At 43.1% G+C, this 27,877-nt stretch overlaps 1 protein-coding gene across 1 annotated transcript; it reads right to left on the reverse strand.

Moving 5' to 3' along the window:
- Positions 1 to 258: 258 nt before the first annotated feature.
- lrrc3b (leucine rich repeat containing 3B) lies at positions 259 to 27,877 on the reverse strand. The gene is made up of 2 exons (XM_079571331.1): positions 27,706 to 27,877; positions 259 to 2,208 (listed from the first exon to the last, which is right to left on the reverse strand). Exon 2 carries the CDS (start codon positions 1,998 to 2,000, stop codon positions 1,218 to 1,220), a length of 783 nt encoding a protein of 260 aa, XP_079427457.1. The 5' UTR covers positions 2,001 to 2,208; positions 27,706 to 27,877; the 3' UTR covers positions 259 to 1,217.

Raw genomic sequence — 27,877 nt, forward strand, 5'->3', positions numbered from 1 at the left:
TGCAAAATAATCTGAGTCGGGCCAAGTGGAATTTTGATAACTTTGAAAAGGTTAATTAAGATTAAGAAGCTTTCACTTTCTTAAACATCATTTACATAATCATCATTTATATTGTTCCTGACAGGCTTTTAAAAATGTTAAATAGGTACTGAAGCTTGCCAAAAGGAGAAGTGGTGTGATTTTGCACACATAGCAAGAGCCTTAATGTGTGAGGTTGGGTAAAAATGTATGGATAAAATAATGCGTCTTTCAGACTCTCTCAAACCTTCAGAAGATTTGAATTCTGAATTCAGTGTGATCAACTATGACAATCCAGCGCGTAAAAGCCAGAGAGTAAATCTTAGCTAGCTTAGCGTCGTGTCTCATGTTCTCTTGTCTTTTTCATACATGGACAGGCATTTTAAATCGTAAGCCATAATGTCAACCAATGAAATGTTACTATGCTTTTCTTTTTTTTTTAAACCTCTTTAAAACAGAGATTCTCAAACGTTTTGGGACCGGAGACCCCTAATCGAACAGAAAAAAAGCCTAAGAAACCCCAAACACTGTTGGCGAAGTTGCTTCCAACAACATCTACACATGTTTGAGATTCATTGCAAACTTTGTTATCAAAATTATCAGTGAATTTCTTTGCCCCTGCGCAGGCCCCCAACAGATGGCTCAGGGGAACCCCATGGGGCCCCGGACCCCAGTTTGAGAATGATATTCCACTGACTCTGAGAGCATCTCCATCACGTAGGCTTTGCTACAGCCAGGCAGAAAACTGCTTTGATGATGTAATGGCTTGATTGCCAGTGTACCTTAAGGCAAGCAGAGGGGTTATTTTCTATACAAAATGCTTTTCCATTATCTGGTAGAAAGAGAAAACTTCTGTAAACATCTTTTTCGGTCTTTTGTAAAAGCTAATGATTGGTAATTTCTCTGTCTTATAGAAGTTGCCATGCAGGTATAAGGGAGTTCTTAGAAATATATTTTTATCATAGGATTCCAAATTTCTGTCTATAAAAGCCTGTTGATATTGAAACCTGAGATTAATTTTCCAACTATTTCATGATAGAAAACAGTAGATTGATTTCTCGGCCCTAGTTCTTCTGGTCAACCATCCCTTTAAAGGACGCACTACAACACGACTTTTGAAATACAAAGACTCCTACAGGTCCGACAAAGTGGGTAACATTTTGGTTGTTAAGTGCATTTTTTCAGGGGTCTGTTAGCAGTTAGACAACAGTGCTAATATCGTCCGCCTCGTCAGGTTTCTTGGGCTTGCTCGGGAGGGACTTGAGGTACTCCAGGTGCCGCCGCGCGTCCTCCTGATTCTGACGAACGTAGTAGACCACGTACGAAATGACCATGGCGAACCAACCGAACATTGTCACCAGCATGGCGTAGTCCGTTGTCCTTTTCGCCAAGTTGCAAAGATCGGTGTCCACTGCCAAAAACGGCCTCCCTTCCTGGTCCCGTACTTCGGAACTCCGGCACAGCACCCGGGTCGCGGCTTCGTGGTTGTGCGCCATCCCGCCTATCGCCTGCTGCAAGGTGCAATCGCAGTGCCACGGGTTATCGTCCACAATCACCCTCGCCTTCAACCTGGCGAACGCATCCTTGTGGACGCTGGTAATCCGATTGTGCGAGAGGTCCAAGACTTGCAAGGTAGCTTCGATGCCACCGAACGCGCCTTCGCCGAGAGTCTCCACGATGTTGTAGGACAAGTTCAGCTCCCTCAGGTACCGCAATCCGTGGAACACCTGGTCCGGGACGGCTCCGATCTGGTTGTGGTCCAGTCTCAGGAGGACGGTGTCCACGGGCAGGCCGGCGGGTATTTCCTTGAAGCGGGCGTGGCTGCAGGTGACGTTCAAGCCGTGCAGGTGCGAGTCCCGCTGGCAGATGCATCCTTTGGGGCACATGCTCGCCGAGGGGAAGCACAGGGCCATGAGCACCAGGCTATGGAGCAACAGGCACATGGGGAGGGAGCGCGACAGCCACACTTCCAGCAGAGTCATACCGGCAGGCGGCTGTCAGCACCTGCATGCCGCCTCGGAGTCCTGGGACTGGTAGTGGAGGGGCAGGGGGAGGAGAGTCACGCCGCACATGGCATCGCGCGTGGTGGGGTCCGCTTGGTCGCTGTGCCCCCTTTCCTTCACTGGTGGCGGTCACCCGTGGGAAAAGGCAAGGAGGAGAGTGCGAAGTGGTGTCAGCATGGTGTGAACCCTGAAATGACACGGAAAGAGAATCAGTGAGAAGGCGCGATATGGAAGGCAAGGGCATGTTTCAACGAGCACTTAGGGTTGCCACTTTTAAGGTGGAGGGTTGTGGTACAGCTAACAAAAGGAAAAGCCTGGACTCTTGAACTCTTGAGAGGGTTTACATAGCAGTGGTTCTAAACCTGGATCAGAACCCAAAAGTGACAGATGCAAGGTATCAAACGGTGGTTGATTAATTACTTGTGATTGATAAGTCATCTTTATGAGCAAAGCTTGAATCAACTGATCACTGTTAATGTCCATGGTTATATGTGTCCATATGGTCAGTGGAAATAATATATGCCACGTTATAATATGTTGATAGTGGGTTCTGAAGCTGGGCTATCTGGTTTAGCATTGGTATTTATAAGTTGTATACATTGACGTATATATTTACAACAACAAAAAACCCTGGGACAAGTTTATTGTCAGGTGTATTGTGTGGCAATCAGAGTTGGGCAAGTTACTTTAAAATTGTAATATATTATATATTAGCAGTTGCAGTTTTAAAAATGTAACATGTTCCTTTTCCTTTGCTATTTCCATTCTCTTGTGTTTTGTTTTGACGACATCAGCTACACTCAACTGCAGATCTTATCCACCAACGTCCAACTTTTTTCCCCACACATCAATACACATTTAAATACACTAGTAACTTGAGTTACTTAAATTGTAATGGCTATGATATTCCTATATTTTGTGTATTGAAAAAGGTAATTGTTGTAACTCGTTGCTTTTGGAATACGTTACCCCCAACACTGGTGGCAAAGAACATGTCTAGGAATACACTCACTTGATTTTTGTCAAGGGTAAGGGTCCAAAAATGATCCAAAACGTGAATTTGGCCCTTTTAAACAAGGTTATAGTAAATGCTATTTACTTTTGTGTTCGGTGCATCCTCTCAAACTAAACAGCAATAATTGTGGAGCTATTTGTGGAGGGCACTTACCCCATTAACAAGTGATTCAGATAGATTGGATAGCAAGTAATGATAAACCAAACGGCCCCTATGGAGGATTTTTTACAAGTTTCAGTGAATACTTACTCCAGCCATTAGCCAAGCTTTTGCAACTGTAGCAATCTAAGTTGAGAAAATAGCCACCAGATTGAATTGCAGCTCAAACGGCGAAAGAAACAAGCGACTGAAAACGTCAAAGCCTAAACTGCGTGATCTCAGAAAGTGAAATGATACCTAAACAATGTGCAGAAATTGGATCAACAGCAAACTGCAGGGGTTTAGGAGAGTAGTAGCACTTTGACAAACAAGCAGCGCACACTAGAGGAAGGCAAGCGCTCTAATTAGGCCTTATTAACATAAATTAGGAAGACGCTCCAGGGAGGGCACTTGTGTCATTATCATTTAGACTGTTTTTGCTGTTGTTGTTGTTTTTTTACATAATTGTTGGTTGCAGTTGCTAAGAAACATGCCCATAAGTCAATAATGTGTAGTTTGATGAATTCAAAATGTCAAGTCAATAGGTCGATGATTTGTCCATGAATATTCTCAAATGGTGGTTCAGAGGAAACTAGATCAATGGAAAATCATAAAGATTGCTTGTACAGTATATGCTCAACTCCACCGACAACCCACGACAATCGCATCGAATTGACTGGAGATTTGGACCAATCCTGTGGCCCAACTGCTGAGAGTGGATGGATTTTTACATTTGCATTTTACAACACTGAACACTCCACACTGACCCAAAAGCTGGACTGAGAGTCTAGCCATAGCCTGTGTGAAAACGCCCTCAAGCACATGTTCTCAACTGGTGGGTCTCAGGACTATTCAAAGTCCTGTGACAACTTGGGGGGGTATCATATTTTAACCATGCTGGTTTTTGTTCAGTGAACTTTTTAAGTTTGAGCTTTTTCCTGTGATTGACAGGCCTTAAAGAAATGTGGAGGCTTGTCGCTGCTCTGCCCGCCCAGAACATACTGTGCCCGAACAGACCATTAGAGCTGGGCGAAATGGGGAAAAAAAAATGTACCATGAATTGTTTGTCTCGTATTGATCGATCTCGATTACGGTTAGATTTATATTTCAATAATAAAAAATAAATACAAGTAGCTGATTCATGAACTTAGACTTAAACATTCCTCCAGTTTCATTTAACATACAATAGTCTTCTATTGTCTCGCTACAACTCCAAAACTAGGAACTGTTTCTGCCAAAGACATGGCTGCAAACCTATCAATCATAAAGTCCCATGACGATTATTGAGATCAACCAAAGTAGGGATTGCGATTTCGATTGAATTTCGACTAAGCCCGAGCTGTCATCATGGATTCTCTCTCCACTCTCGTCATTAACACTAACAGGGAGGAGTGAGGACTGGAGGTCTATTATGTCTGGCTTTACATCATTATACAATACCAGCTGTTTTGCTCATTTGGGTTTCTTTTAAACGTAAATCAAAGTGACATTTCTGTGGCCGTGTTCCGACTCCCAGGCCTCTAAAACGCCAAACTTCAAACCCTGCTCTGCCCATCTTCACTGAGCGACTGTCAATTAGCCTCACAGTTCCTTCCTTCAGGTCGGCGCTAAATAAACCACGGCGTTTGGGGCGCCGATAAGTGCCAACAAGCTGTGACATTACTGCTTCTCTGTGCCTTTTCCTACGGCCAAGTTAGCCAAACGTATACAAGCAAAGTCCATTATCTAACGCGCGTATTGATCGGGCCCAACCGGACAAACTGCACAGACGGCCTTTCTCTGTCTTAATGTAGATATAATTAGGGCTCCAGGTCGCGCCAGAGGAACTGGATTTCCATACAGGAATAATGAGCGAAGGTTTATAATTGCTTCTTAAGTCCCATACATTCTAATCTGCTGCACAAGAGGAAGTCATTTGGAAAGAACAGGAAGGGCCTAATGGTGAAAAGTGTAGCACTGGTAACAATTTAGGTTTCAGAAGTTCGAACACATCCTTTAAGGACAATCATGCAAGCAGGTGAGGAGGATGTGGAAAATGCTGCCAAGGTCATGGATGTAATGACATTGTTTACAAGCACAGTTGTATTACTAAAAGCCAGTGATAAACTCAATAGAATAAAATACAAGCGTTCATTTCAATATACGGGTTTTGTTTTTGTTCACTGTGGTTGGGCTTGACTCTGCTCAGACTTCTCTCCCAACTTTGCTGGGAGCAAAGATCAATTCCCAGACGTCAGTTCTTGTGTTGTGTTCCCCCATGGGTCTTTATGACTAATTCCTACCTCAAGGTGCTGCTATAAATATCACTAAATCAGCACCAAAACAAGGCTGAAATGGAAGTAAATTAGAAAGATCAAGTCCATGCCTTTTGGTTTTAGGCTGTGTTAGCAACAGTGTGATTGTGCGATATAATGTGGCTTCTTGCAGTATGGATATTGCGTAATTTATCAACATGATGGTAGTAATTTGGCAATATAGTGCGCAGCTAGTCAAAATACATCCTTCCATTGACATCAATATCCTGTAGTTTGATTTCTAACAGCAACCTCCCTCTCTTTTGGTACAGCAACGTTTTGTTTAGTGTTTTTCTGTGAACTGCATTTGCGTGTTCCACCTTGTTTTACTGGATACTTTTGTGCATCTTTGCTGTGTTCTTGTGAGGTTCAGTGGATTTTTTACTAAAGAGAGTCTGTACTAGCCATGAAGGAAACAGTAAACAAACAGCTGGCTTATGAGCTAAAGAGACCTACATATTTCTTGAAACACTGAAGAGACAGCACTGCAAACAGCAGCACAGTGGAGGTGTCACAAGAAGCGCTACAGGAAACAAAAAAGGGACAAACGAGGAGGTATCCAGGTAAGACTCACAGCTAAGCCACACAAATCTTCTACCCTACTATTGTTCTGGCTAATGTTCGTTCACTGGAGAATAACATGGATTATATTTGTCTACTACACTCTTCCCAGAAGATGGTGACAGACTGTTGTGGAGCGGAGGGAGCTGCGCAGGAGGAAGAGGAAGGAGGAGGTGGAGGAGCTGACCAGTGCAGGACACCACGCTCTGAAACAGTGACAAACCCAGGAGGCGGTGATCTGTTTCAGAGGAGCTCTGAAGCTCACAGCGGCTCAGGACTAACTAACATAAATGACCACGCCCCTCGCGTTAGTTCATCGTGTGTTTTCAATGCTCGCCCACCGGTCCTGCAGCAGCGGCGCTTAGAGAGAGGAGGAAGTGAAAGTAGAGGCAATATTTCAGCTCTATGTTCTCTTACAGCAACGTGAAACTCGCACCCAGACATTCTCAGTCGTCGATGTTCTTTTCTTAAGCCCCTGTTTCAGTCACAGCTCGGTGAAGATAGCGAAATGAGGGAGACAGTTATGTTTCATAAAACACGCAATATCTCTGTTTCTAGAAAAAAAACTGTGATTTTGATCAAAACTAGCCTCTCTTTAGCCTATATCTCTCAGGAACCGAGGCACGTAGAATTAAACGGAGAGCTTAGAGTCTCACCTTTCAAACGAGCCATAGCATGTGTCCACAGCTATAACATGGAATATGCTGTAGTGCTACAAATATCATGAAAAATGGTCTGGATTGATGGCACTCTACAGCTATATCCCCAAAACAGTGCTAAATAGAGAAAATTGTAACTATGAAATAATCCTTTGTTGAAAACAGCATAGATTTGAGAAATTAGATCAAATGACAAAGTAAAGAATCAATTTTTTTTTTTTTTTCCGATTTTCGTCTATTATTAATGAAGCAGTAGAAACATCAACAACACCACAACATGATGTTCACATACATGAGTGTGGGCTGTGACCTTTTTTAAAGGGGGGGGGGGGGGTATTATGCAAAATCGACTTTTTCAAGCTTTACATCATGTTATTGTGTCATTCCCTCATTAAAAACATGCCTGAAGTGTTGTCTTGGCACATTCACGTATTTTTGAGTAATCTGTAAAAACTCTGATGGCGGCCATTTTAGGGATAGGTTTGCCTGAGTCCTCCTAGGAACGCCCCCACCTCCTGGAGACGCCTCCGAGCCTTCGTCACCAGCTGAGTAACCAACCACTGCTCCTCAGCAGAACCCCCTCCCCACTGATGCCACAGACAGCGTGTGGAGGGGGCGTGTCGGAAAGGGTCAGAGGTTCTTAAAGAGACAGAGGCCTATTTCAAGACATTCACTACAGCCATTTTGAGAGAGCAATTTTACACACTGCGTTCCAAATTATTATGCAAATTGTGTCAAAAAGGTAAAAAAAAAAACAATAATAATGAAACTCATGGATGGTATCGTGTCTTGGGGTTCTATGAATCACTGACATTAATCTCAGAGACCTGGGATAATTAGTTGTCAGGTTAAGCCCAGTTAAGGGAAAAACTACTGAAAAAGGGTGTTCCACTTTATTATGCAGATCATCATTTTCAAGCAATATGGTAGAGAAAAAGGGTCTCTCTGCTGATGAAAAGCTTGAAATAGTTGAATGCCTTGGTCTAGGTATGAAAACCTTCGATATTTCATGAAAGATGAAGTGTAATCATCGAACTGATAAGAGATTTGTGGATAATTCAGAGCACACTCCGGTTTGTGCAGATAAAGGCACAATATGCACTGTTTCTGCCAAGACAAACACATCAGATTATGATGTGTTTGTCTGTATGCTGCTACAAAGCAGCATACAGGTATTTGAAGCTGCTGGTGCCTCTGGAGTCTCCCAAACATCAAGGTGTAGGACCTTCCAGAGGCTGCAGTTGTGCACAAACCTTCAATCCGGGCCTCCCCTAAACTGTTAATTGAACGCTGATGAACAGAAACAGCTGCAACGGGCTCAGAAATACATGAGGACTCATTTTCAAACAGTCTTGTTCACTGATGAGGCCGTGTAGCCCTGGATGGTCAGATCGATGGAGTAGTGGATGGGTGGTGAATGGCCACAATGTCCCAACAAGGCTGCGACGTCAACAAGGAGGGGGCGGAGTCATGTTTTGAACCAAAATCATAAGGGAGAGAGCTGGTCGGTCCCTTTAGGCCCTTTTAGCCTCCCTGAAGGTGTGAAAATGACCTTTGAAAAATATGTGGAGTTTCTGACTGACCACTGTCTTCTATGCTACTGAAAGAAGAGCCGTGCTTTCCCTAACAAAATCCTCTTCATGCATGACAACGCACCATGTCATACTGTAAAGAAAACCTCTGCATCACTGGCTGCTATGGGCATAAACGGAGAGAAACTCATGATGTGGACCCCCTCCTCCCCTGACTTCAATCCTATTGAGAACCTTTGGAGCCTCAACAAAAAAAACATCTATGAGGGTGGGAGGCAGTTTTCATCCAAACGGCAGCTCTGGGAGGCTATTCTAACATCCTGCAAAGAAATCCAAGCAGAAACTCTACAAAAACTCACAAGTTTCATGGATTTAAGAATTTTGAAGCTGCTGTGGGAAAATATAACTTGACCTGTGAATATTTTTTTGATTGAAATAGCTTTTGATTTCAGTAAATATGACCTCCTAATGCTACAAACTCAACAAATGACCATTTTCAGTTAATTACAAGCTTTAAAATGTATTGAAACGATGAGTTGCATAATAATTTGGAACGGTAGATTTTGAGGTTTTTACTATATTTATTTTTGAAAAAAATACTGTTATCACTAGGAAATGTTTTCCACCACATTTAAATGATCCTCTACCAGGTAAAGACTTGAAAATTATGCTGACTCTCATTTGAGTTGATAATTTAGAAAATCTTACAAAAATGTCATTTGCATAATAATTTAGAAAGCAGTGTACAAGGCAGTTATTCTAATTTACTGCATTTACAGACCAACAGAAGGTTTGGTCATCATTGTAGTGTGATATAGACTGGTGCAATGTGATTGAAAAAAGCATAATACCCCTCTTTAAGCGAGACAAAAATCTCAACATCACCTCCTTTCTGCTCCGCTTTTTCACACACGATCTGTTTTTCATGTGTGCAAACGTTTAGTAAACCCGGCCCAAACATTCCAAATTGCCAAAGAAATTATCGAAAGCAATTTATTCAAAGCCCACTGTTCAGTCAATGACGCGGCCTCAGCATCTCATACGCTGTAATAATGTCATCCATGTTTCTCCTTCACGCCAGCCGAAGTGTTGCTTTCTCAGCGAGGGAGAAACCGCCTCTCATGACGAGCCTTGTGCTCCTGCCTGCTGCACCGTGTCAACCTGAGTCAATACATTCCCCCCATCCTGGCGTCGCAGCATGTGGTACCAGCTCTGACCAGCAGGGGGGGGGGAGCCCTCATCTGAGCTGTCACTATGCTGCAACAGTCTGTCACAACAACAATACCTCTGCCCCTGGAACCATTTTGAGGCTGTTGGGGTACGTTTTACGGACGACTGATCTCGCGGTTGCGTGAGTTTGAACGCCGATTACTCGTCGTTTTAGCATCGACAGCAGCGGCGTGATGGGGAACGGAAAGTGGACGGTTTTATAATTAACCTCGAAGGCCAGTGTCATTACAGCCCTATCGTTGCAACAATCATATGTGACACTTCTGATAATTGCAGTATTCTAACATAATGGAGAAGCATGAAAAGAATCCCATCGAGCATTGCGGTTTCCGGCGCCTTCAGAAAGAGAAGTGAGAAACCCATCTAACGCTGCAGCAGCTGACTTGTCTATCACAGAGGCAACAGCACACTCACCTGTGTTCACACTCTCATCTCACCCACATCATCCCGACACACAAAGGGGAACTCCAGGTATAAAAATGAACAGTAAACATGCCTACACAGACCTCCTTCGTGTGTTCTGTCACAGCACATGACAGGGAAGAGAATAGAATATGTATTATCATTTGTCTCCTTTTGATGAGGTAAGACTTTTCACAGTGGAGAAGTTCACTTGTTCCATCAGCTCTTAAGAAACACTGTGTTTATAGTCGATTTACAGTTAGACTCTGTAACGCCATCCTGACCGCATAATCTCAAACTCTTTAAGCAGGATGTGAGTGGGGTCAGCTGCTATTTTCTGCCCCTGTTTCTCATCTCATCAAACATCTCCTGCAGAGAACAGGGGAGAGGCGACCCAATGATCCACTGTTAGCTACCAAACCAAGTTGTAATGCCGTATCGAATAAGTGATTTAATGCAGGCCCTATAAAACATGAGCGTGATTTCTTGGCTCAACACCATGCAGCCTTAACCTTCTCAAAAAAGTGTATGATTTATCTTGGCACAAACATGATCCACATGATTAAACCACTGAGAGGGTCAATCAAGATGAATGACTGATACTTAAAAGCTGAAACCTGATCAACCCAAAGACCTTTGATTGAGAGAGACCACGGTGTGATCTCCAACTGCTCTGTTCTTCCATTTCCATCACATTCAACACCAGATTGTGTGACTCGCACCACTCCGCCCTCCATATATTGGATCTCTAATTTGTAAAGGTTAATGTACGCCTTTGCTATGTCCGATTCTGTCAGATCTCGGAAGCTTGGCAATTCTGGCGACCATCTTACCCTTCTAACCCGGTGCAAAGAAATCAAATGGGAAACACCACTTGTTTAAACGATCTTCACTGTAGACTTGGCCCTCGCGGGGCACATAGTTCCGTCGTAGTCGCACCAATAGCTCTGATGCTGGACGGCCTGTCAATCAAAGTCCGGCCCTCATTAGTATACAAGATTTCTAAAAATTCTCACGAAAACCAGCCTTGTTTCTTTTAGTGTAACTAACCCAGCGTTATCACAGGAGCAATATTTAGCTGTAGAAAGTTTAGGAAAATTAGAAACCAGTCTTGAAAGTTGTTTTTAACATGTCTAAAGTGCAATGCTTTCCAATGGGAGACTATATGGAGGTACCACAGCAATGGAGGACCCTGGTGTCGTCGCCACAAAGCAGAGCAGCCAGCGGCCATTAACGCACACACTGGAGGCAAGGAGTTGGCACCGTCAGGAGCTGGGAAACTTCAACCTTCTGATCATGAGACGACCCGCAGTACCAACTGCGCCACTATTGCTCCATGAATAATACGGCTGAACAACACGACTAAATAACAAGACATTTCAAAGACATGACAATGTGACTGAGAAACTTAGAAGTAAAACACTCATTGTTTGTGATTGATTTAGCTCAAATTCAGCCGTGGAATCAATGAAAATGTTGCTCCTGGTTTTGCAATGGTTGCTTTAGGGCAGGGGTCCTCAGATTTTTTTCTCTGGGGGCCACATTATTGTTCCTGACTGTGATGGGGGGCCGGACCGGGTTGGCTATTACATATAATTGTATTGTGAAGTAGAGATTACTCGCCTGGCACAGTCGTCCCCACGACTATATCCACAAGATCAACACTTGATTCAGGCTCATATTTGTTTCACTGTAGTGGTTTGCAAAAATAGTAATCAAGTCTTCGCACTTTGTTTTAGTTTCCATTTATTCTTATTTTCAAATAAAACATCATTATGTAATGTGACCAAAGTAATAACTTCTTACACTTGTATTGTGCTTTACAAGCCTGTGTCACAAGTTTCTCAAAGTACTGTCGTCATTATTCATTCTCTCCACACTCTGTGGTGGTAAGCTTCATTTACCACGTGGCTATAATGTGTTTATATTCTGATCTCTTATGTCAGTTCCCTCTGCTGGACACCTGTGGAATATTTTTTTATTTATTCAAATTGCCCCCGAGTGGCTGGAATGAAGTAAACTGGTTATTTAGTTAAAATATCCTAACTCCACACAGGAATGGGCTAGAGACTTACTTTTTTCTTTGACATACTCAGGGATTTGTGCTCTACAAGTCGGGGGCCGGATTAAATCATCTCGCGGGCCGGATTTGGCGGGCTGTAGTTTGAGGACCCCTGCTTCAGGGGTTGGCCTCGCCGGCCGATCACAAGATGGCCGCCATGTTTGCCACGTCAAGAGCGTCATGTCCCATCTACAGTTGTATTAATTATCTTTGCCAGGAAGCCTGTGTGAATGTAGTGCGTGAGTGAGTGGTTGATGGTGGTCGGATGGCACAGTTTGGCCTCGATTCATGTATTTTTTCGTGTGTGACTTGCACGAGTAGACGGAGTATAATCAGTATTTAAGAACGTACTTGTTGAGATGCATGTTTTCTGTACCCATGAATCCCATGAAGTAAGTAAAGTTTCTACATCCTCTAAACAACAATTACAGTCTTACACATATTGCCCACTACAGCAGATAAATGCTTCTTTCCTAAATCAGAAGGTCAGACGTCTTCCTCCGCATCAAACCAAACCACATTAGACTGTTCAAGCACAAGACTGTCCCCTTGAATTACATTTATTATGACAAAGACAACTCCAGGTTCCTACTCCGAGCCACATGCCACGGTGTTTATCCAGCTGCCTCTCCAGCACAGAGCACGGAGTATAAAGCATTTATCTCTGACATTATAATCACTGCACATTGTTTGGCCATTATTCCAAACACAATGGCACGGCAAAAATACCAGCGCTGGATGGATATTAATATTATAATGAGACCAAATTAATATGACTGAGTAAACATCTCCATTTCATTTCTTTATCCCAATACAGGAGGGTGAAGGTGCACACGAGCACAAACCGTTCCCTCGGAAAAAAAATTGTGATTAGCCAGTTGCACTTGGGTTTTATTAGATGGTCCTCGGAGCAGTGAGGTTTTTGGCAGCATGTGAGCCGCTGGCAGTGCAGTCAAAGTGTATGTGATCAAAATGCTGTACGTTTGGGACATTGACACGCGCATTACCATCTGATAGTTTCTGGATAAGAGCAGCAATATTTAATTTGCTTGAAGTTATTGTCAATTGCCACGAGTAAATTTACGCTGAATACATTGAAATGACGTTATCCTCAATCCATCCGCACAAATGGTATAAAGAGCAACAAACGACAGGCACACAGTATTTATAACCTACACTTGATTCGAAACAGCTGGACCAAAATATCCAGTTGTTTCACTTCCTGATTCTCGTGCAATACGTTTGTTAAGTGATGACGTCATCGCTCAATTTACGGGTCTGACGGAGCTTCATGCTGCCTTCATGTGCCCTGGTAAAGATGGTACCTTCCAGTTGTGAAGTGGAAAGTACGCGTGTGTCGTAGTAAAGTGAAACGTTTAAGGAAAAAACACTAAACAAATACATTCATATGAGAGTATCGTCTAAACCGCCAATCAGCACTACTTTGTGTCTGCTTTAATCGGAAAAATAAGTGACTAAGTGATAAGAGTATTGGCTTCATAACAATCAGCATAAAATCATATGATCGCTGCTCTCTGTTGTGTTGAAAGGTCAAAGGTGATCTCAGCACCAGCACTCAAAGCTAGCGGTTAGCATTAGCATGAAGCTAACGTTAGAACCATGGTTAGCGCTCACTGCTATACGTACAAATTTGGGCCGTTTCTTTCCATGCCTCTGCATCGTCATTGAGTAGAAAATACAACATCCATATTTCATTTGCTAAAGTATAGTAATAGGTGAAAGAGTTGTTATTTTTCGTCTTTCGTCGTTGTTTTCCCCCTCAGATGTGACCATTTGTGAATGTTCCCAAGCCACGCCCACCCTCACTTCCCCTGCTCCCCGCGCAGCTGCTTCAATAAAGAGAAGAGAACCGACTGTGACTATATGTGGCTATATTTTGCTATATGTGGCTATTGTCTTGTGATTGGAGAATCGGCGGTTCGAATCCCGCAGGTGCACACTGTCGTTGTGTCCTTGGGCAAGACACTTCACCCACCTTGCCTCCAGTGTCTGCGTACACGGGTGTATGAATGAGAGTGTGAATGGGTGACTGGTTCCTTGATGTAAAGCGCTTTGAGTGCCTAAAGCAGGCACTTATTTCTTATAGTGAAGCCATGGCGAGTGTTTCCACTGCGATTACAGGTTTAAGCTGTGCTATGTTTGAGAGGCGAGGAAAGCATCTTCTGGATAAGTAGGATGCCACTGGAGAAGATCCATAGATTACTCAAAGATGTGTGAGTGGGTTGAAACACATTTCCAGGTATATTTTTGAAAAGCTCCAAAAAGTCGATTTTGCATTGTACCCCCTGTTCAAAAAATCTTTATAGGGATTTATGTTATATCAACTTTGCAAATTGATGAATAGTTCTATTTCGTGTTGTCCACAAGAACATTTATATATGTAGTATATACAGTATGTATATATCGCAGTATTGCCACGTGACGACTTTACTGACATCAGAGCTGTGTCTTGCAACTCCACAGACAAGGCCTTTTCATTGATTTCAGTTGTATCTCTGACTTTGTATCACATTGTTCCCATGCTCCTCGTAAACAAACATGACTAAGAACTTTTCTGCACTATAATTTGACACTTCCAGTCAGAATGAGTCATCTTTCATTGTTATTATCTCTCGCCTCACTTCTGCTAAATCCCACGTTTGATGCATTTGACCTTTTCTGAAATGATCATCACTCATATTCTACACAAACATACGACACCCCAGCGGTGATCCACAGGGAATACATTGAAGAATAACGTAGATACTGTATCGTCGTCTTCACCTAAATATAGTGCACTTTTATTGATCACTAACACAGAAGTACTAAAGGGTCATTTACTAACACTGTAATACTCTGTAGTACATGTACAAATGGTTATATACTGTAGGTGCAACACAGCCACCAAGAACTAAATGCTACTTTCCAGCTTGCACCTGCTATTTTGGAACTGTCTCTATAAATGAACCCCCTAATGCCTCATTTCAGTGTTTCGGTGGGACAATAAACAGTGTAACACAGTCCAAACACTGGACAAAATAACAAACTTCAACTGCTCCTGGGTAAAGTTTTGCCCAACGTCTCTTCCAGACCAATGGGCGCTGGCGGCTCCGCTTTATGACCACGACACTGGTGGCCGCCATTGCTGTAGTACCTCCATATCGCCACGTCACGCAAGGGCCGAGTCTACGGTGAAGATCCCGCCCATATGTCCTTTTAAGGAACATGCTTCATCAGAGTTGGGAAGGGGGAGTCTGTAAATCCGCCATGAATTCCCCCTCGACTGTGGTCATTATGGTAAACGGGGAGGAGTGAGCAGAAGACGTCCATTATTTTTTACAGCCTATGTTCCAGACATAATAATTATTCAGCTGAATTGAGGAAGCTGTCCCCGCACACCTCGGCTTTTCACTTTTTTTTTCCCTCACACGGACGCACTCAAGTCCGATCTGACACTTCGGGGACGAGAAACACGCTTGCTTCAAACCTTGGCTACACGAGGAAGTGGATCAGAGGAGAGAGGTGTGGAGGAGGAGAGACGAGTGGCGAGACGAGTGGAGGAGATGAGGAGGTGGAGAGGACACAGACCAAGAGGCTACGATGCTTCTCGAGGCGCAGGTCAATGCATGAACACTGGGCATTGCCTAAAGAAGGAGATGGAAATAAGCTCATATATTGTGTCTTTAACTTGGAAAATAAGCTGGCATTAGTTGTTTACATGTGATTAAATGCCTACAGTATAACATACCGTATTAAAGATGTAACACTGTGTACAAAGCTGACAAAGCTAGGGCTGCTCGATTATTGAAAAAATAATAATCACGATTATTTGTTGCCTTTAAAAAAAGTCTTTATTTTATTTATATATTTATTAACAATTAAAAAAAACGATGCTGAATATTTTCTGTTTTCTGAGCTGTCATAAAAGTACAAATAATTTCATGTATGTCTCGATTAAGGAGAGGTCTGTTTCACACCTGCCCCCTGCTGGTCAGCCCTCACACCTGCGCAAGTAAACTGAGCAGCGCGGCCTGATGACATCATCACACAGCGCTGTTTGTTTTTATGCCAGGCAAAAGCATGAGCCGTGGCACGTGAAATGTGAAGGGAAAATAATCCCAGCGACATGAAATAATGCAAGTTTGCTTTGCCAGAAAAAACTGAAAAAGAAAAAAAAAAAATATTTTTTAAAGTGAAAAAGAAAATTAAAAAAAGGTTGTTGTTTTTTTCCGATTATGCTGATTTTGTAATCGTTTAGTGTAATAATCGAAATCGTAATCGAATTTCGATTAATTGCACAGCCCTAGACAAAGCTATACAGTACTTTCTTACGATTATGTGAACAATCGAGACAGCTAGAAACAACTTCCTCCTTTAAGAGCATAACAGACAAAAAATCATGCACCTCAACTTTAAAATAACTCTAATGAAGTTGTTCCTCTAAGAAACTTTACTGAGTGCAGGACTGCCATTTGCTTATGATAGAAAGCATTCCGCTGTGTTGCAGACTCGTATTAGAATAAATGGACGAGGGGCACGGATCCAGGACGCTGAGGGTAATGTCTCCACTAATGGAAAAATCAATTGTTTGTTGTTGCTCCAGAACAAGATGTAACTACACTCTGTTCATTTAGCCAAGAATATACTATGCATCAAATTGTACAGAACGCAAGGCTTGAAGCCCCACACGAGCTCAATCATAACCATGTCTGGCATGTTTCAGAAATCACAAAGTAAGTAAATGCACGGTTTCAATTTTCAACAGAAGCAGCTGTAATATAACAAGCCCTGGACTCTATACGCTCATTTTTGGGGTTCAAATTGACTTTAGAATCAAGCCAATAGTAGCGCCACAAACCACAAGGTCCGCAAAAGGACAGCGCGGACACGGCTCGTCTCATTCATTAGTTCAGCAGTTCACTGAATCGTTTTATGCCGAAATATTAACAGACAAAACACATATTTAGTCTCAACTGAAAGAAAGTTTATCCGGGTGACTTGCACTTTCTCTCCCCCCACTATCTCCCCTGCTCTGCCACTCTCGCACTCAAACACAGACGTGATATATTGATAGACGTCTTGTGCTCGCTCCTCCCCATTTACATTAACAACAGGATTCATCAGAGAATCTACGACGGCAGCCCAGTCTCCTCCTCCAGGGCATGTTCCAGAAAAGGACAAAAAGGGCGAGAAACACCAGCCCCGTGAGGCGGTTTGAGCAGCGACAAGACTCCTCACAGCGCCTGTCAATCAAAGGAAAAAACCTGCGTGGTTTCATAAACTGCACCATCCCAGAGGTATCACAAGGGGAATATCTAGCTTTACAAATGATAACTTTATCTGAAAGCAGGCTTTAAAGGGACTAGATCCACCGAGTATGGAGTGAATGAATAATGTACCAAATTGTAAAGCGACTTTGAGCGTCTGGAAAAGCGCTATATGAGACTAATGCATTATTATTTTTCTTATCATTTTTTTTACTCGTCACTGCCACCTCAGGTCTTTTGCGTAACTGCAGGCTCTATGTTAAAGGGGGGTATTATGCAAAATCGACTTTTTCAAGCTTTACATCATGTTATTATGTCATTCCCTCATTCAAATTGTATTTTTGAGTAATCTATAAAAACTCTAATGGCGGCCATTTTAGGGATAGGTTTGCCTGAGTCCTCCTAGGAACGCCCCCACCTCCTGGAGACGCCTCCGACCTTTCGTCACCAGCCGAGTAACCAACCACTGCTCCTCAGCAGAACCCCCTCCCCACTGATGCCACAGACAGCGTGTGGAGGGGGCGTGTCGGAAAGGGTCAGAGGTTCTTAAAGACACAGGGGCCTATTTCAAGACATTTGCTACAGCCATTTTGAGAGAGCAATTTTATACAAGGCAGTTATTCTAATTTACTGCATTTACAGACCAACAGAAGGTTGCGTCATCATTGTAGTGTGATACAGACTGGTGCTATGTGATTAAAAAATGCATAATACCCCCTCTTTAAGCTTGAGCATGACGATGGAGAAAGTTGGTACTTCAGCCCGAAATGCCAACTTTTTGAGTGACAGTGCAGGCTTTTAGCAGCAGTTGTGGTGAATAGGTCTGGGTTAATATTACACATAGGACATTGCTGGAGCATGTAGGGGGTGGAAAATACATAATTTTAACATTTGTAAATTGTGTTTAGTCCCTTAAAAGTTGTTTTTACAATGTGTAAAGATTCCATAGACTTTCACCTTATACTCGCTCCTCTGAATTGGCGCCTCACCACTAGGTGGTGGTATTGCAGCAATGGCAGCAGTGCTACCCTGCCCATTGGTCTAAGCCAGGGGTGTCCAAACTTTGTTCATGGGGGGCCGCATATTGAAGTGTACACGGGTTGAAGGGCCGTAGATCAGTAGTTAGTGCCGCAAAACCTTCGACTAGCAGAGGTTTAAATTGTGCCCCATACCTCTATTTAAGCTTAAAACCTTCATGCCAGCTCTGTCTCACAATAAAATGTTAGTTGTTAGGTTAGAATTGTATAGAATTATTACATTTCAAATAAAAAGGTCCATCTCTGGTGATGTGTACCGATACAGCAAGAGGCCGAGGGCCACCATAAATTGGTCTGAGGGCCGCATTTGGCCCCCGGGCCGCACTTTGGACACCCCTGGTCTAAGCAAAGCTCGGGGTGGAGTTTATGCGACCGCAAAAGTTTTGCCCCTTTGCTTCATGGATCAATGACCAATGGCATGAAACCTTTCCAAGGTATGTTGTTTTAGTACAACAGATCAAATGCTAACGTTACTATGCTGCTTACAACCGTAAATGCCTAAAGCAAGCTGCATTAGCTTACTTGTATATTCGTGCATCTTTCTTTCAGTTATAAAAGTGCTTTTCCAGTGAGTTATCCTGCAAACTCTCATGTTGCAACAAGTGGCAGAAACTACAAACAAACATAAATGCTCCTCTGGTTCTGAAAAGACTTGTCCTTTTTGTAAAAATGCTGCAAACCGTCACCAAAGATAAGTAAAGTGGACATGTATCCCACTACACTGACACTTAATATGAGCGTATTTATCTAAACATATTCCTCATGTCAAGTAGCAAGTGTCTGCTGATACGGAACCGGACATGACAGCGCGGCTTGTGGAGCTAGCGTTAGCTTGATTCTTATGTTATTGCACAGCCTCAATTGCCTTCATTACCAAACATTTGTCAGTTAGCGTCAAGCTCACAGTAGCCAAGCTGCTAACTTGTCATTTCGAGCTCCATTCCAGCAGGGGGCGGCAGTTACATATACTGGAATTTTGTAAGTGTTAGAAAGTGACATACTCAGACAAAGGCGTAAAGAAAAGTATTTCAAAATCTTGGCTAACATTGCTGCTCTCACTTACTTTCACTGACAGCACAATAATGAGAAAAGACACACTTTAGATTATATTTTATTCAACAGATTTGATCTAAATTCCAAACTCTTTCATAAGCCAGGACGACTACTCTTTTGCTCTGCCATTAAATATTTACAGCGCACTTGGAGCACCGGCTAATACGTGTGCTTAGAAAGCTTCCTTCCTGTAGAGTACGCTAATGCAATGGAGTGGGGATGAGTGAGTCTCACATTTGCAATGAAAGTAAAGTCATTCTCTATGTACTTTATTTGATACACCCACCATCGCAAGAAATATACAAGAATCATTTGATACTGTAGTATTAAAGCCACATTCCTCGTCACATGTTGATAAGTCACCTGAGCAGCCAAACAAACATGACAATGCCATTAAAGCAATAGTTTACAACATAAAGCCTTTTTCAGAGTTAATGTGTTCAAAGCCAGCTACAGCATCTCCCACAGTAAAGACGTATGTTATTTGAGGTCATTTCCTGTGATTAAATGTGGAATGCTTCTAAATTATGCATTTATTGAGTGATTTTTTACGCGGTATGGCTTTAAAAGACTATTTACTGGCCCCTGTTGACGCTAAACAACTGCTTTTGTTGCCACTTCAGTTCATAAAATGCTAGTGTTGCAGATATAGAGTAAAAATCCCCAAGAATCGACATATCGGTCAACCCATATTGGTCGAACTCTACTCTTAAAGTAATAATTATCTTTCATTTCCTGAGGAGGAATTTAACAGTCATTATATTATCTATCGGCCTGCTATACAGTCCTTATATTTTGGTATTGGACTCCAAAAATGTATATCAGTCGGGTCCTAGTATAGATTTCTGGATTAATGCATCTCTCGGCCGTACAAAGATCAGGACTCTCGTTTTTCTGTGTTGGATTCCTTAAAGAGGGGGTATTATGCTTTTTTCAGCCACATAGCACCAGTCTATATCACACTACAATGATGACGAAACCTTCTGTTGGTCTGTCAATGCAGTAAATTAGAATAACTGCCTTATATAAAATTGCTCTTTCAAAATGGCGTTAGCAAATGACTTGAAATAGGCCTCTGTCTCTTTAAGAACCTCTGACCCTTTCCGACACGCCCCCTCCACACGCTGTCTGTGGCATCACAACAACACTGCGCTCGTCTCAACAGTATTGAAACTACGATCGGTGCATTTTAATTTTTATTGTTGGAAAGGAGCTACTGTTTATCACTTTGTGAACAATGGCCACACAGGATATGATTTGAAGACGAACCTTCCACACCGGACGCTTGGAAGGGGCTCTTGCCTGAAAAATAACTGCTGTTTGGAGGCTTCTCTTTGCATCTGCCATGCCCTATGGATCTCTAACTATACCCCCATGGACGACACCAGGATCTGCAGGAGCCCATACGATTCAAAGACGGACATTATCTGTGCAGGTGGACAGTGGTTTTTCGAGGTTACCCCGTTAGCTTGTTATAATCGACTACAGCTCATTGTTGATGAAAAGTCTGTAATAAACCACAAATGTGTAAAGCCAGGCTCATTGTGTGATCATCGTAAAGGCTGCTTCGAGTAGTTGCCGGCTTTATTGACGTTATTTGTGCATAATATGCTGCCTGTTTTCAATGAATGTTGTGAAGGTGAAGGTTGTTAGCTTGCCGTGGCTAATAGGGCCTTAGCTCCGGGAGAAAACCACTCGGCTACGACTCACTGTAGATGAAATGTGAGCAATAAACTACACAATCAACAAGCCCGGCTCAGTGTGTGATCATCATAAAGGCTGCTTCAAGCAGTTGCCTGTTTTAGTGACGTTTTCAATGCATGATATGCTTGTTTTCATTGAATTTTCCCGTTAGCTTGTCGCGGCTAGCTTGTTAGCTCCGGGAGAAAACCACTTGGCTATGACCCATTGTAGATGAAATGTGAGCAATAAACTTCCAAATCAACAAGCCTGGCTCCGTGTGTGATCATTGTTAAACGGTTCTTTATGTGTGTGGTGGTTTTATTGACTTTATTTGTGCATATTTCTCGTTTTCACGTGATGACTCGAGGTTTAGCTTAGCATTAGCTTTCTCCGGAGGCTCTGTGCATCATCAAGGCCCAGCGCAGAACCAGACACTGAAATAAGCGTTCTTGTCACCGGTTTTAATCCTGGGTGTTTAGGTAACAGAAACACTGATGTGTGTCTTTGTAAAAGTCTGCTGTGGCTCCGGTTCACAACACATGAAGCTAAACCTCCATGATGACTCTGTTTACATCTTAGGGCTAGACACTGCGGGGAGGGGGTTCTGCTGAGGAGCAGTGGTTGGTTACTCGGCTGGTGACGAAAGGTCGGAGGCGTATCCTGGAGGTCGAGGGCGTTTCCTGAAGGAATCAGGCGTTTTATCCCTAAAATGGCCGCCATCAGAGTTTCTACAGATTACTCGAAAATACGTGAATGTGCCAAGGCAACACTTCAGGCATGGTTTTAATGAGGGAATGACTTAATAACATGATGTAAAGCTTGAAAAAGTCGATTTTGCATAATAGGCCCCCTTTAAGGCGCTATGGGTCATTTCTCCCAACAACCGAAATATGCACAGAAAGCTCAAACCCTCCAGGGAACAGGAGACGGGAACAACATAGCCTCAGCATAAATCTCTTTAGATGGTTTGCAAAATCATTCTGAAATAAAAATGAAATAAAATAACAAAAGTCTCCCATGTCAGGTCACCTCCTCCACAAGACCTTTTCTGTAGAATCTCTCTTTTGAACTCTTTGTAATTGTGCCGTCCTGGTCTCGTAACCCGCCTCTATAATGAACAACATTCAGTCCATTGAGTCGGCAGGTGCAAAGCTTGGCAGGTCTGAAATGTGCTCGGAATTTGACTTGTGTTGCAGGTGTATCTGCGGAGAGCGCCGTTCTGAACACACTGCGCTGTGGACACACACAAAAAAACAAGCTGTACTGTGTTTTTCTACGGAGATGAGTCAATGTGCTCAGCCTCAGACCTTGAGACTAGAGTTTACAGTAATGGTTTGAACTAGTACTGCAGTATTAACACTTTACGTATCTAGGCACTGCAAAGAAATGTGCGTGTGGCTGCGTCTTGATTAAATCCGATGACTTGTACTATAGTGAATAAAAGTGTTGTTAAAGATATCAAGATTGTATAGTGTTATCGTGTTATATCTCTAACGCGGCAATATGGTGAGGCGAGAAATGATACTTTTCGTGCCTAGAGGGACAATGAATCTGATTTGAAAGAAAGAACATATTACACACTAAAATATGTATGGCCAAATGCTTTTAGAACTTTTCGTTCTAGTTTTGAAGGAATCTTCAATTCTAATTGTATTTTATGTCCATAGTTAGCACATAGTGGATTAGCTGCTATAGTTCTTTTACACCCTTGATACTTCCAGCCCCAAAGGAAGTACGAGGGCTGTTTTAAAGTGGGGACATATGATTAACTGGAGCTTCTAAACTTTCTTTTTGATACCTTATAATGATGTTCTATGTTTTAACTTTTGATAATGTAGTTAAAAGTCTTTCTGCACTTAAGACTGTTGGTCTGTATTATCCACAGTATTATTGTGGGTCTGAAGCGCCCTCTGCAGGCAGCAAAAACTCAAGCTTTCCTCTTTCGCCAACATCATGCTACCAGAAGATCAATGCCGATGGTGCCGCGATGAACACAATTTGAGCACAGAGCAGCTCAGAACGGCTCCATTGATGGGTCACGGGCTTTAATAATATTGAGGACACTCCTGTAATCTATTTATTTTGTAGCAAAATCCAGGAAATCCAGATCAACTTGAATTTTACTGTCAAAGAAATGACACACAAGGACTCTCGTGTGGGATTCCTCAAAGTGCTATGGGCCTAAAGGTGCAATATTCACTCAAACATTAATATTGTTTGAGTTGTTATGAATTCCTGATGGAAAACTGAAGCTTCACTTTGTGTCTCGTGGCTTTATGTTTCATTTTAAGTTAAATCAGGGACGGCTGGTATCAATGGGCTAGGTGGGCTAAGTTCCTCCTGTCATTTGTTTTCCATCCATCCATTTTCTTCCACTTGTCCGTTGCCGGGTTGTGGGGGCAGCTGTTGGAGCTGCCCAAATCACGTTGCACCAGGCCCTATGGCTCCTCCTGCAGGTGGTGGTTCCACAGAAGGACATAATCATTGTAGTTTTATAATTTTGATGATTTTTACCGCAAGAACAAAAAAGGAATAATGATTAGTTCCGAGAATGCACATGAATATGACGCTGAAGACTCTTCATTGGTCACTTTCACTTGCACGCGGCCTCTGTTAACACTATGGGAAACGAGCAAACACCAGTGGATTTTATGGATATTCTTCGGGTTTTTTTTTGGGACGACTCCTCACAACAAGACTTCTCGCTGGCGACACAAGATGAAGTGGAGAAGCTGCCGTGTGTTTATGGAGTTTTAAAAAGGCTAAATTGACGTAAGGATGCGATGCTCCTCAATGAGTTGGGCGAGTCCATGTTCACACCACGGATCACATCTGTCCGGGTTCAGCGCTGTTGTTCACTTTAGCAGGACTTCAATGACTCCTTTATGCTTTCACATCATTGTGCTTGGGGTAAATGCATAGTTAGGTAATAGTCTGCTGTTTAAATGACGTGTTTGCTGTTTATAGAGTAACCATTTGCCTTGATGTTGGTCTGACACTCTGGGAATAACAGTTTTCTGTATTGCTAGTTCCGTGGGTATTTGCTGATATGTGGCTACATGCTTCTTTTTAGATTAACAACCAGCAGTAAATGAATTAAGTAGATTTAATTGCAAAAATAAATCCAACATGAACACAGTGTGCAACAGCCGCCACTAAGTGCAATGATTTAGTGCTTCTCCTTGCTAACTGCAAAGATCATTGCATTAAAGACTCACTGTCCATAAGCCACTGTGGTATTATCCTACATTGCAAAAAAGGCATTATAAATGAGGCCTGTTGCCCTCTGTCACGCTGATGGATCCGTACAGGCCTACAAGGAGCTCATCTGCACCTGACACAGGCAAAAGGTCGTGCCATTTCAGAGAGAAACGGCTTATACCAGCAGAGAACAGGAGAGATTATTCTGTGTAGCAGCTTAAGATCATAGGAAATGGGATACAAGATCTGGGGCTGCTTTAAGGATTATACTTCTTTCTTTATGTGCACAGGGCATGAGCCAAACCACCTTCCCCTGGATATATGCAAACAAAAAGCCCGGTCAAACTTGATTGGCCATAGAACTTACAGCTGAGTTCAGAAATAACTGCTGTCCATTACTGTTTACAACAGATGTATTACAAAAATCGAAATAAAGCATTCTGTCACGCTGCAGCCTCTTCTGATGTTAGCGTCTACATCCGTGCAGCTGGAGATTACACACTATATTAATGCAGGAAACAATTTGGGGCCACGACTCACACTTTGAATTAAACTTCCTCTTTCTGACGCTGTCCGAGAATCTGGCGCGGCGGCTTTAAGTCCACTCTGGAACATCTAAGCTGCAAAGGTAGTTCCGCCAGTGTTTGGGCGTCTAATCCGACAGATAGACGTGAGCAGACAAACCTCAGCTCTCCTTATCCAGACCCCATCTGCTCATCCACCGACTTTAATTAAAACAGGTCTCACAGTGTTATGTCATAAACGTCTGGGCAAACAATCACGTGAACACGCCACACGACGGGAAGACCGTGACAGTTAATATGTTGCCTTCACAGCATCGTAGAATCTGGAGTTTTAATCTCAGATGAAGGGCGGCGACATGTCATAGATCGTCTTGGTTTATGAACCTGATATTCAACCTTTATGGCCAAACAACACAACATTCTAGCAAATAAAGAGAATACATTACATTAATATCCTCATGGTTGCTTTGGCGGGAAACGGGGCAAAAGGGCCTCAGATATTAGGAGGGTGTGTTTGGTTTGTCTTTGGGCTTTGCCTGTGTGAATGTATTATGTGTGTGTGAGTGGTCGGTGGTGGTCAGTGGCGCAGATCAGCAGTCTCACTTCCGTTAGTTTGCCCCAGGGCAGCAGTTGCTCCAGTAGCAGCTTACCACCACAGAGTAAGGAATGAAGAAGAACTATAGTGTAGTACTTTGAGAAGCTTGTCACCTCGAGCTTGTAAAGCGCTATACTAGTGTAAGCCATTAATACTGTGTGTCTGTGGAAGCTCTCAAGAGTTTTTCTTTGTTGATAAAGGTCATCATTTCATTGTTAAAAAAAATGAATAAAAAAATGAATCTTTACTGTGAGCTGGCTCGCCTCTGTTAATGACCGAAAGGACAAGATCGCGGATACAGGCGACCCAAATGAGTTTCCTTCGTATGGTGGCCTTTAGAGACAGGGCGAGGAGCTCAGAGTAAAGCCGCTGCTTTTTGTTTCATGTGGAGAAACATCTCCAATATCACATCAAAAGGTTAAGACCAACAAAGAATTCCATTTTGTCCTGCTCTGCAGTATGAATCTATACTCTCTGAAGGGAACGCAACACTAGTATCACTTTTGAAACAGTGAAACTATTATTTACGTAGGTAGAACAATAGTGTCAGCTTGTATTATGTAATGTTTTCACAACTCAGTAGATTCACTCCTCACTTTAGGCGACTGCTGTAGAGCCACAGCTGCCCTTGGACAGGCTGACAGACATGTGGCTATAGATGTGCAAATCGATTGTTTTGATTCGAGTATGGCCACTATTTTGTGGTTGAATGCTGTAAATGGTTAGCCTGGCAGACACCAGACTGCTGTGTGCGCTCGCATCATGTCAAACTTCACAACAGTCTGGGGACCACGGCTGAAATCTTCGCGTGGATTTGGGACCAATCACAGACGATGATGCATTATTCGACATACGGAAGCTTGTAGTTTATGGATCCAACATGACAGCAGCCGACCCGACTCCATATGATACGCTTCACATTCGTAGCGCCCAATAAACGGCTCTGGACAATCGTAAACCACACCTCCCCTGTGAGCAATGGATGAATTGGTGGTAGGGATGGGACGATGGGGGCGATTGACGATATTATCACGATATTTGCCTATGGTTTAAAAAAATCACCGAAACATAAGTCAACATTCCTCTTCATTGTCTGCTGTAAATGTCCAGTTGATTGAGACATAAAGTAAGCATTTAAAGGCACACCGTGTAACATTTTGGACTATATTGTTGTCATCAATACAAAACATGCAGCTAATGACTACATTTTATATTGTAATGCAATCTTTATCACAGCAATATACAATAGATGAAAACATGTACACCTTTGTCACTTACTGATGTAGTTTTTTTTAATTGACCAAATTCCTGCTCATCAATATGAACTAAAACGACATGTACCAGCCCCCCTTTTTTTCATATTTATTTACCAATCCATGTCATTTGTTTTCTGTCTGCCTATACCTTGTACCTGTGCATAGACTACATCACACAGATCCCCCATTTGTCTTTTTTTTTTTTTTTTTTTTAACCCCCCCCCCCCCCAATGTCTCCTCCGGCTCAGCCACAGACTGCTCTTCTCCAGGATTCTCCCAACCATTTAGTGCTGCATTGAAACAATTACATAACACCCACCTGAGCACTAACTGTTTACAACTTGGCACCGGCGGTGGGGATGAGAACGAGCCTGTGCAACAAATCCCCGCACAAACAAAACGCCTCGGAAAGGGAAAAGGGGGGGAAGAAAAAAAAAAAAAAGAAGAAATATCACGAACGTCACCTCGATCTGCATTTAGAAAAGCGTCAATCATAAACACGCAAAGCTCTGGCGGCGCACGGCCAAGGGAAGCTGCACAAATAACACATCGACTTGCACCTCCGAAGGGTGTTTGACAATTCGGCTGGAGTCAATTAAAGCGATTCGGGCTGGAAACGGTCTGCATCTTGAATTGAACGAGATTATTCCTCGCTCGCTGCCGCCCTGCCGCTGCAGAGACGAGCCACGCACCCACAAGTGAGTCTCGAGACAAAGTGTCACATTTTACGACTTTTCCGAAAACGCCCTGAACGCGTTCTGCACGCCGAAGTCTTCACTAGCTCTAAAACCAGTAGTCAGCGTTGAGCGCGGGTCGTGACACTCCGTATGTTCGGATAAAAAACCGCCTGTTCGTGAAACGGCGTTTTCGCGAATGACGTTTGGCGTTGCCGGGACCTCCCCAGTGAAAACATCACGCACCAGTCTGCCTGAATGAACGCAGGCATTTGACTTCAAATTCCTCACATGGAAGGTAAAACAAAACAAAAAAGGTGGGGAATAAAAAGTACGCGTGCACACTGCGACTACAGCATGCGACAAGTTTCCACACAAAAAAATTGCAATAATGATTTTTTTGGGGGGGAGAATCGTTTACGCAGTTCGGGGGTCTGGATATTGATCAGCGAGAGCAACAGGCGACACGGCGGACTCTCTCACGCTCCGTCTCTCTCTCACCTGTGCGAGGCTGGTTCGTGCTCTCGGTCCTCTGTGGTGGTGCCGGGTCCAGAAGGCGAGTCCGGCGGCCGGTCCAAGTCCGGGCTGAACCGCGCAGACCGGAGGCAGGAGGAGTTCTCCGCTCGCGCGCAGAGGGGGGCTCCTGTGCGCGGCCACTGTACGCCTCCTACAA

This window comes from Gobius niger (assembly GCF_951799975.1).
Source record: "Gobius niger genome assembly, chromosome: 14".
NCBI lineage: Eukaryota > Metazoa > Chordata > Actinopteri > Gobiiformes > Gobiidae > Gobius > Gobius niger.

Bases quoted from the DNA above. Each gene is read 5' to 3' on its own strand.
- lrrc3b (XM_079571331.1), bottom strand. From the start codon at position 2,000: ATGACTCTGCTGGAAGTGTGGCTGTCGCGCTCCCTCCCCATGTGCCTG.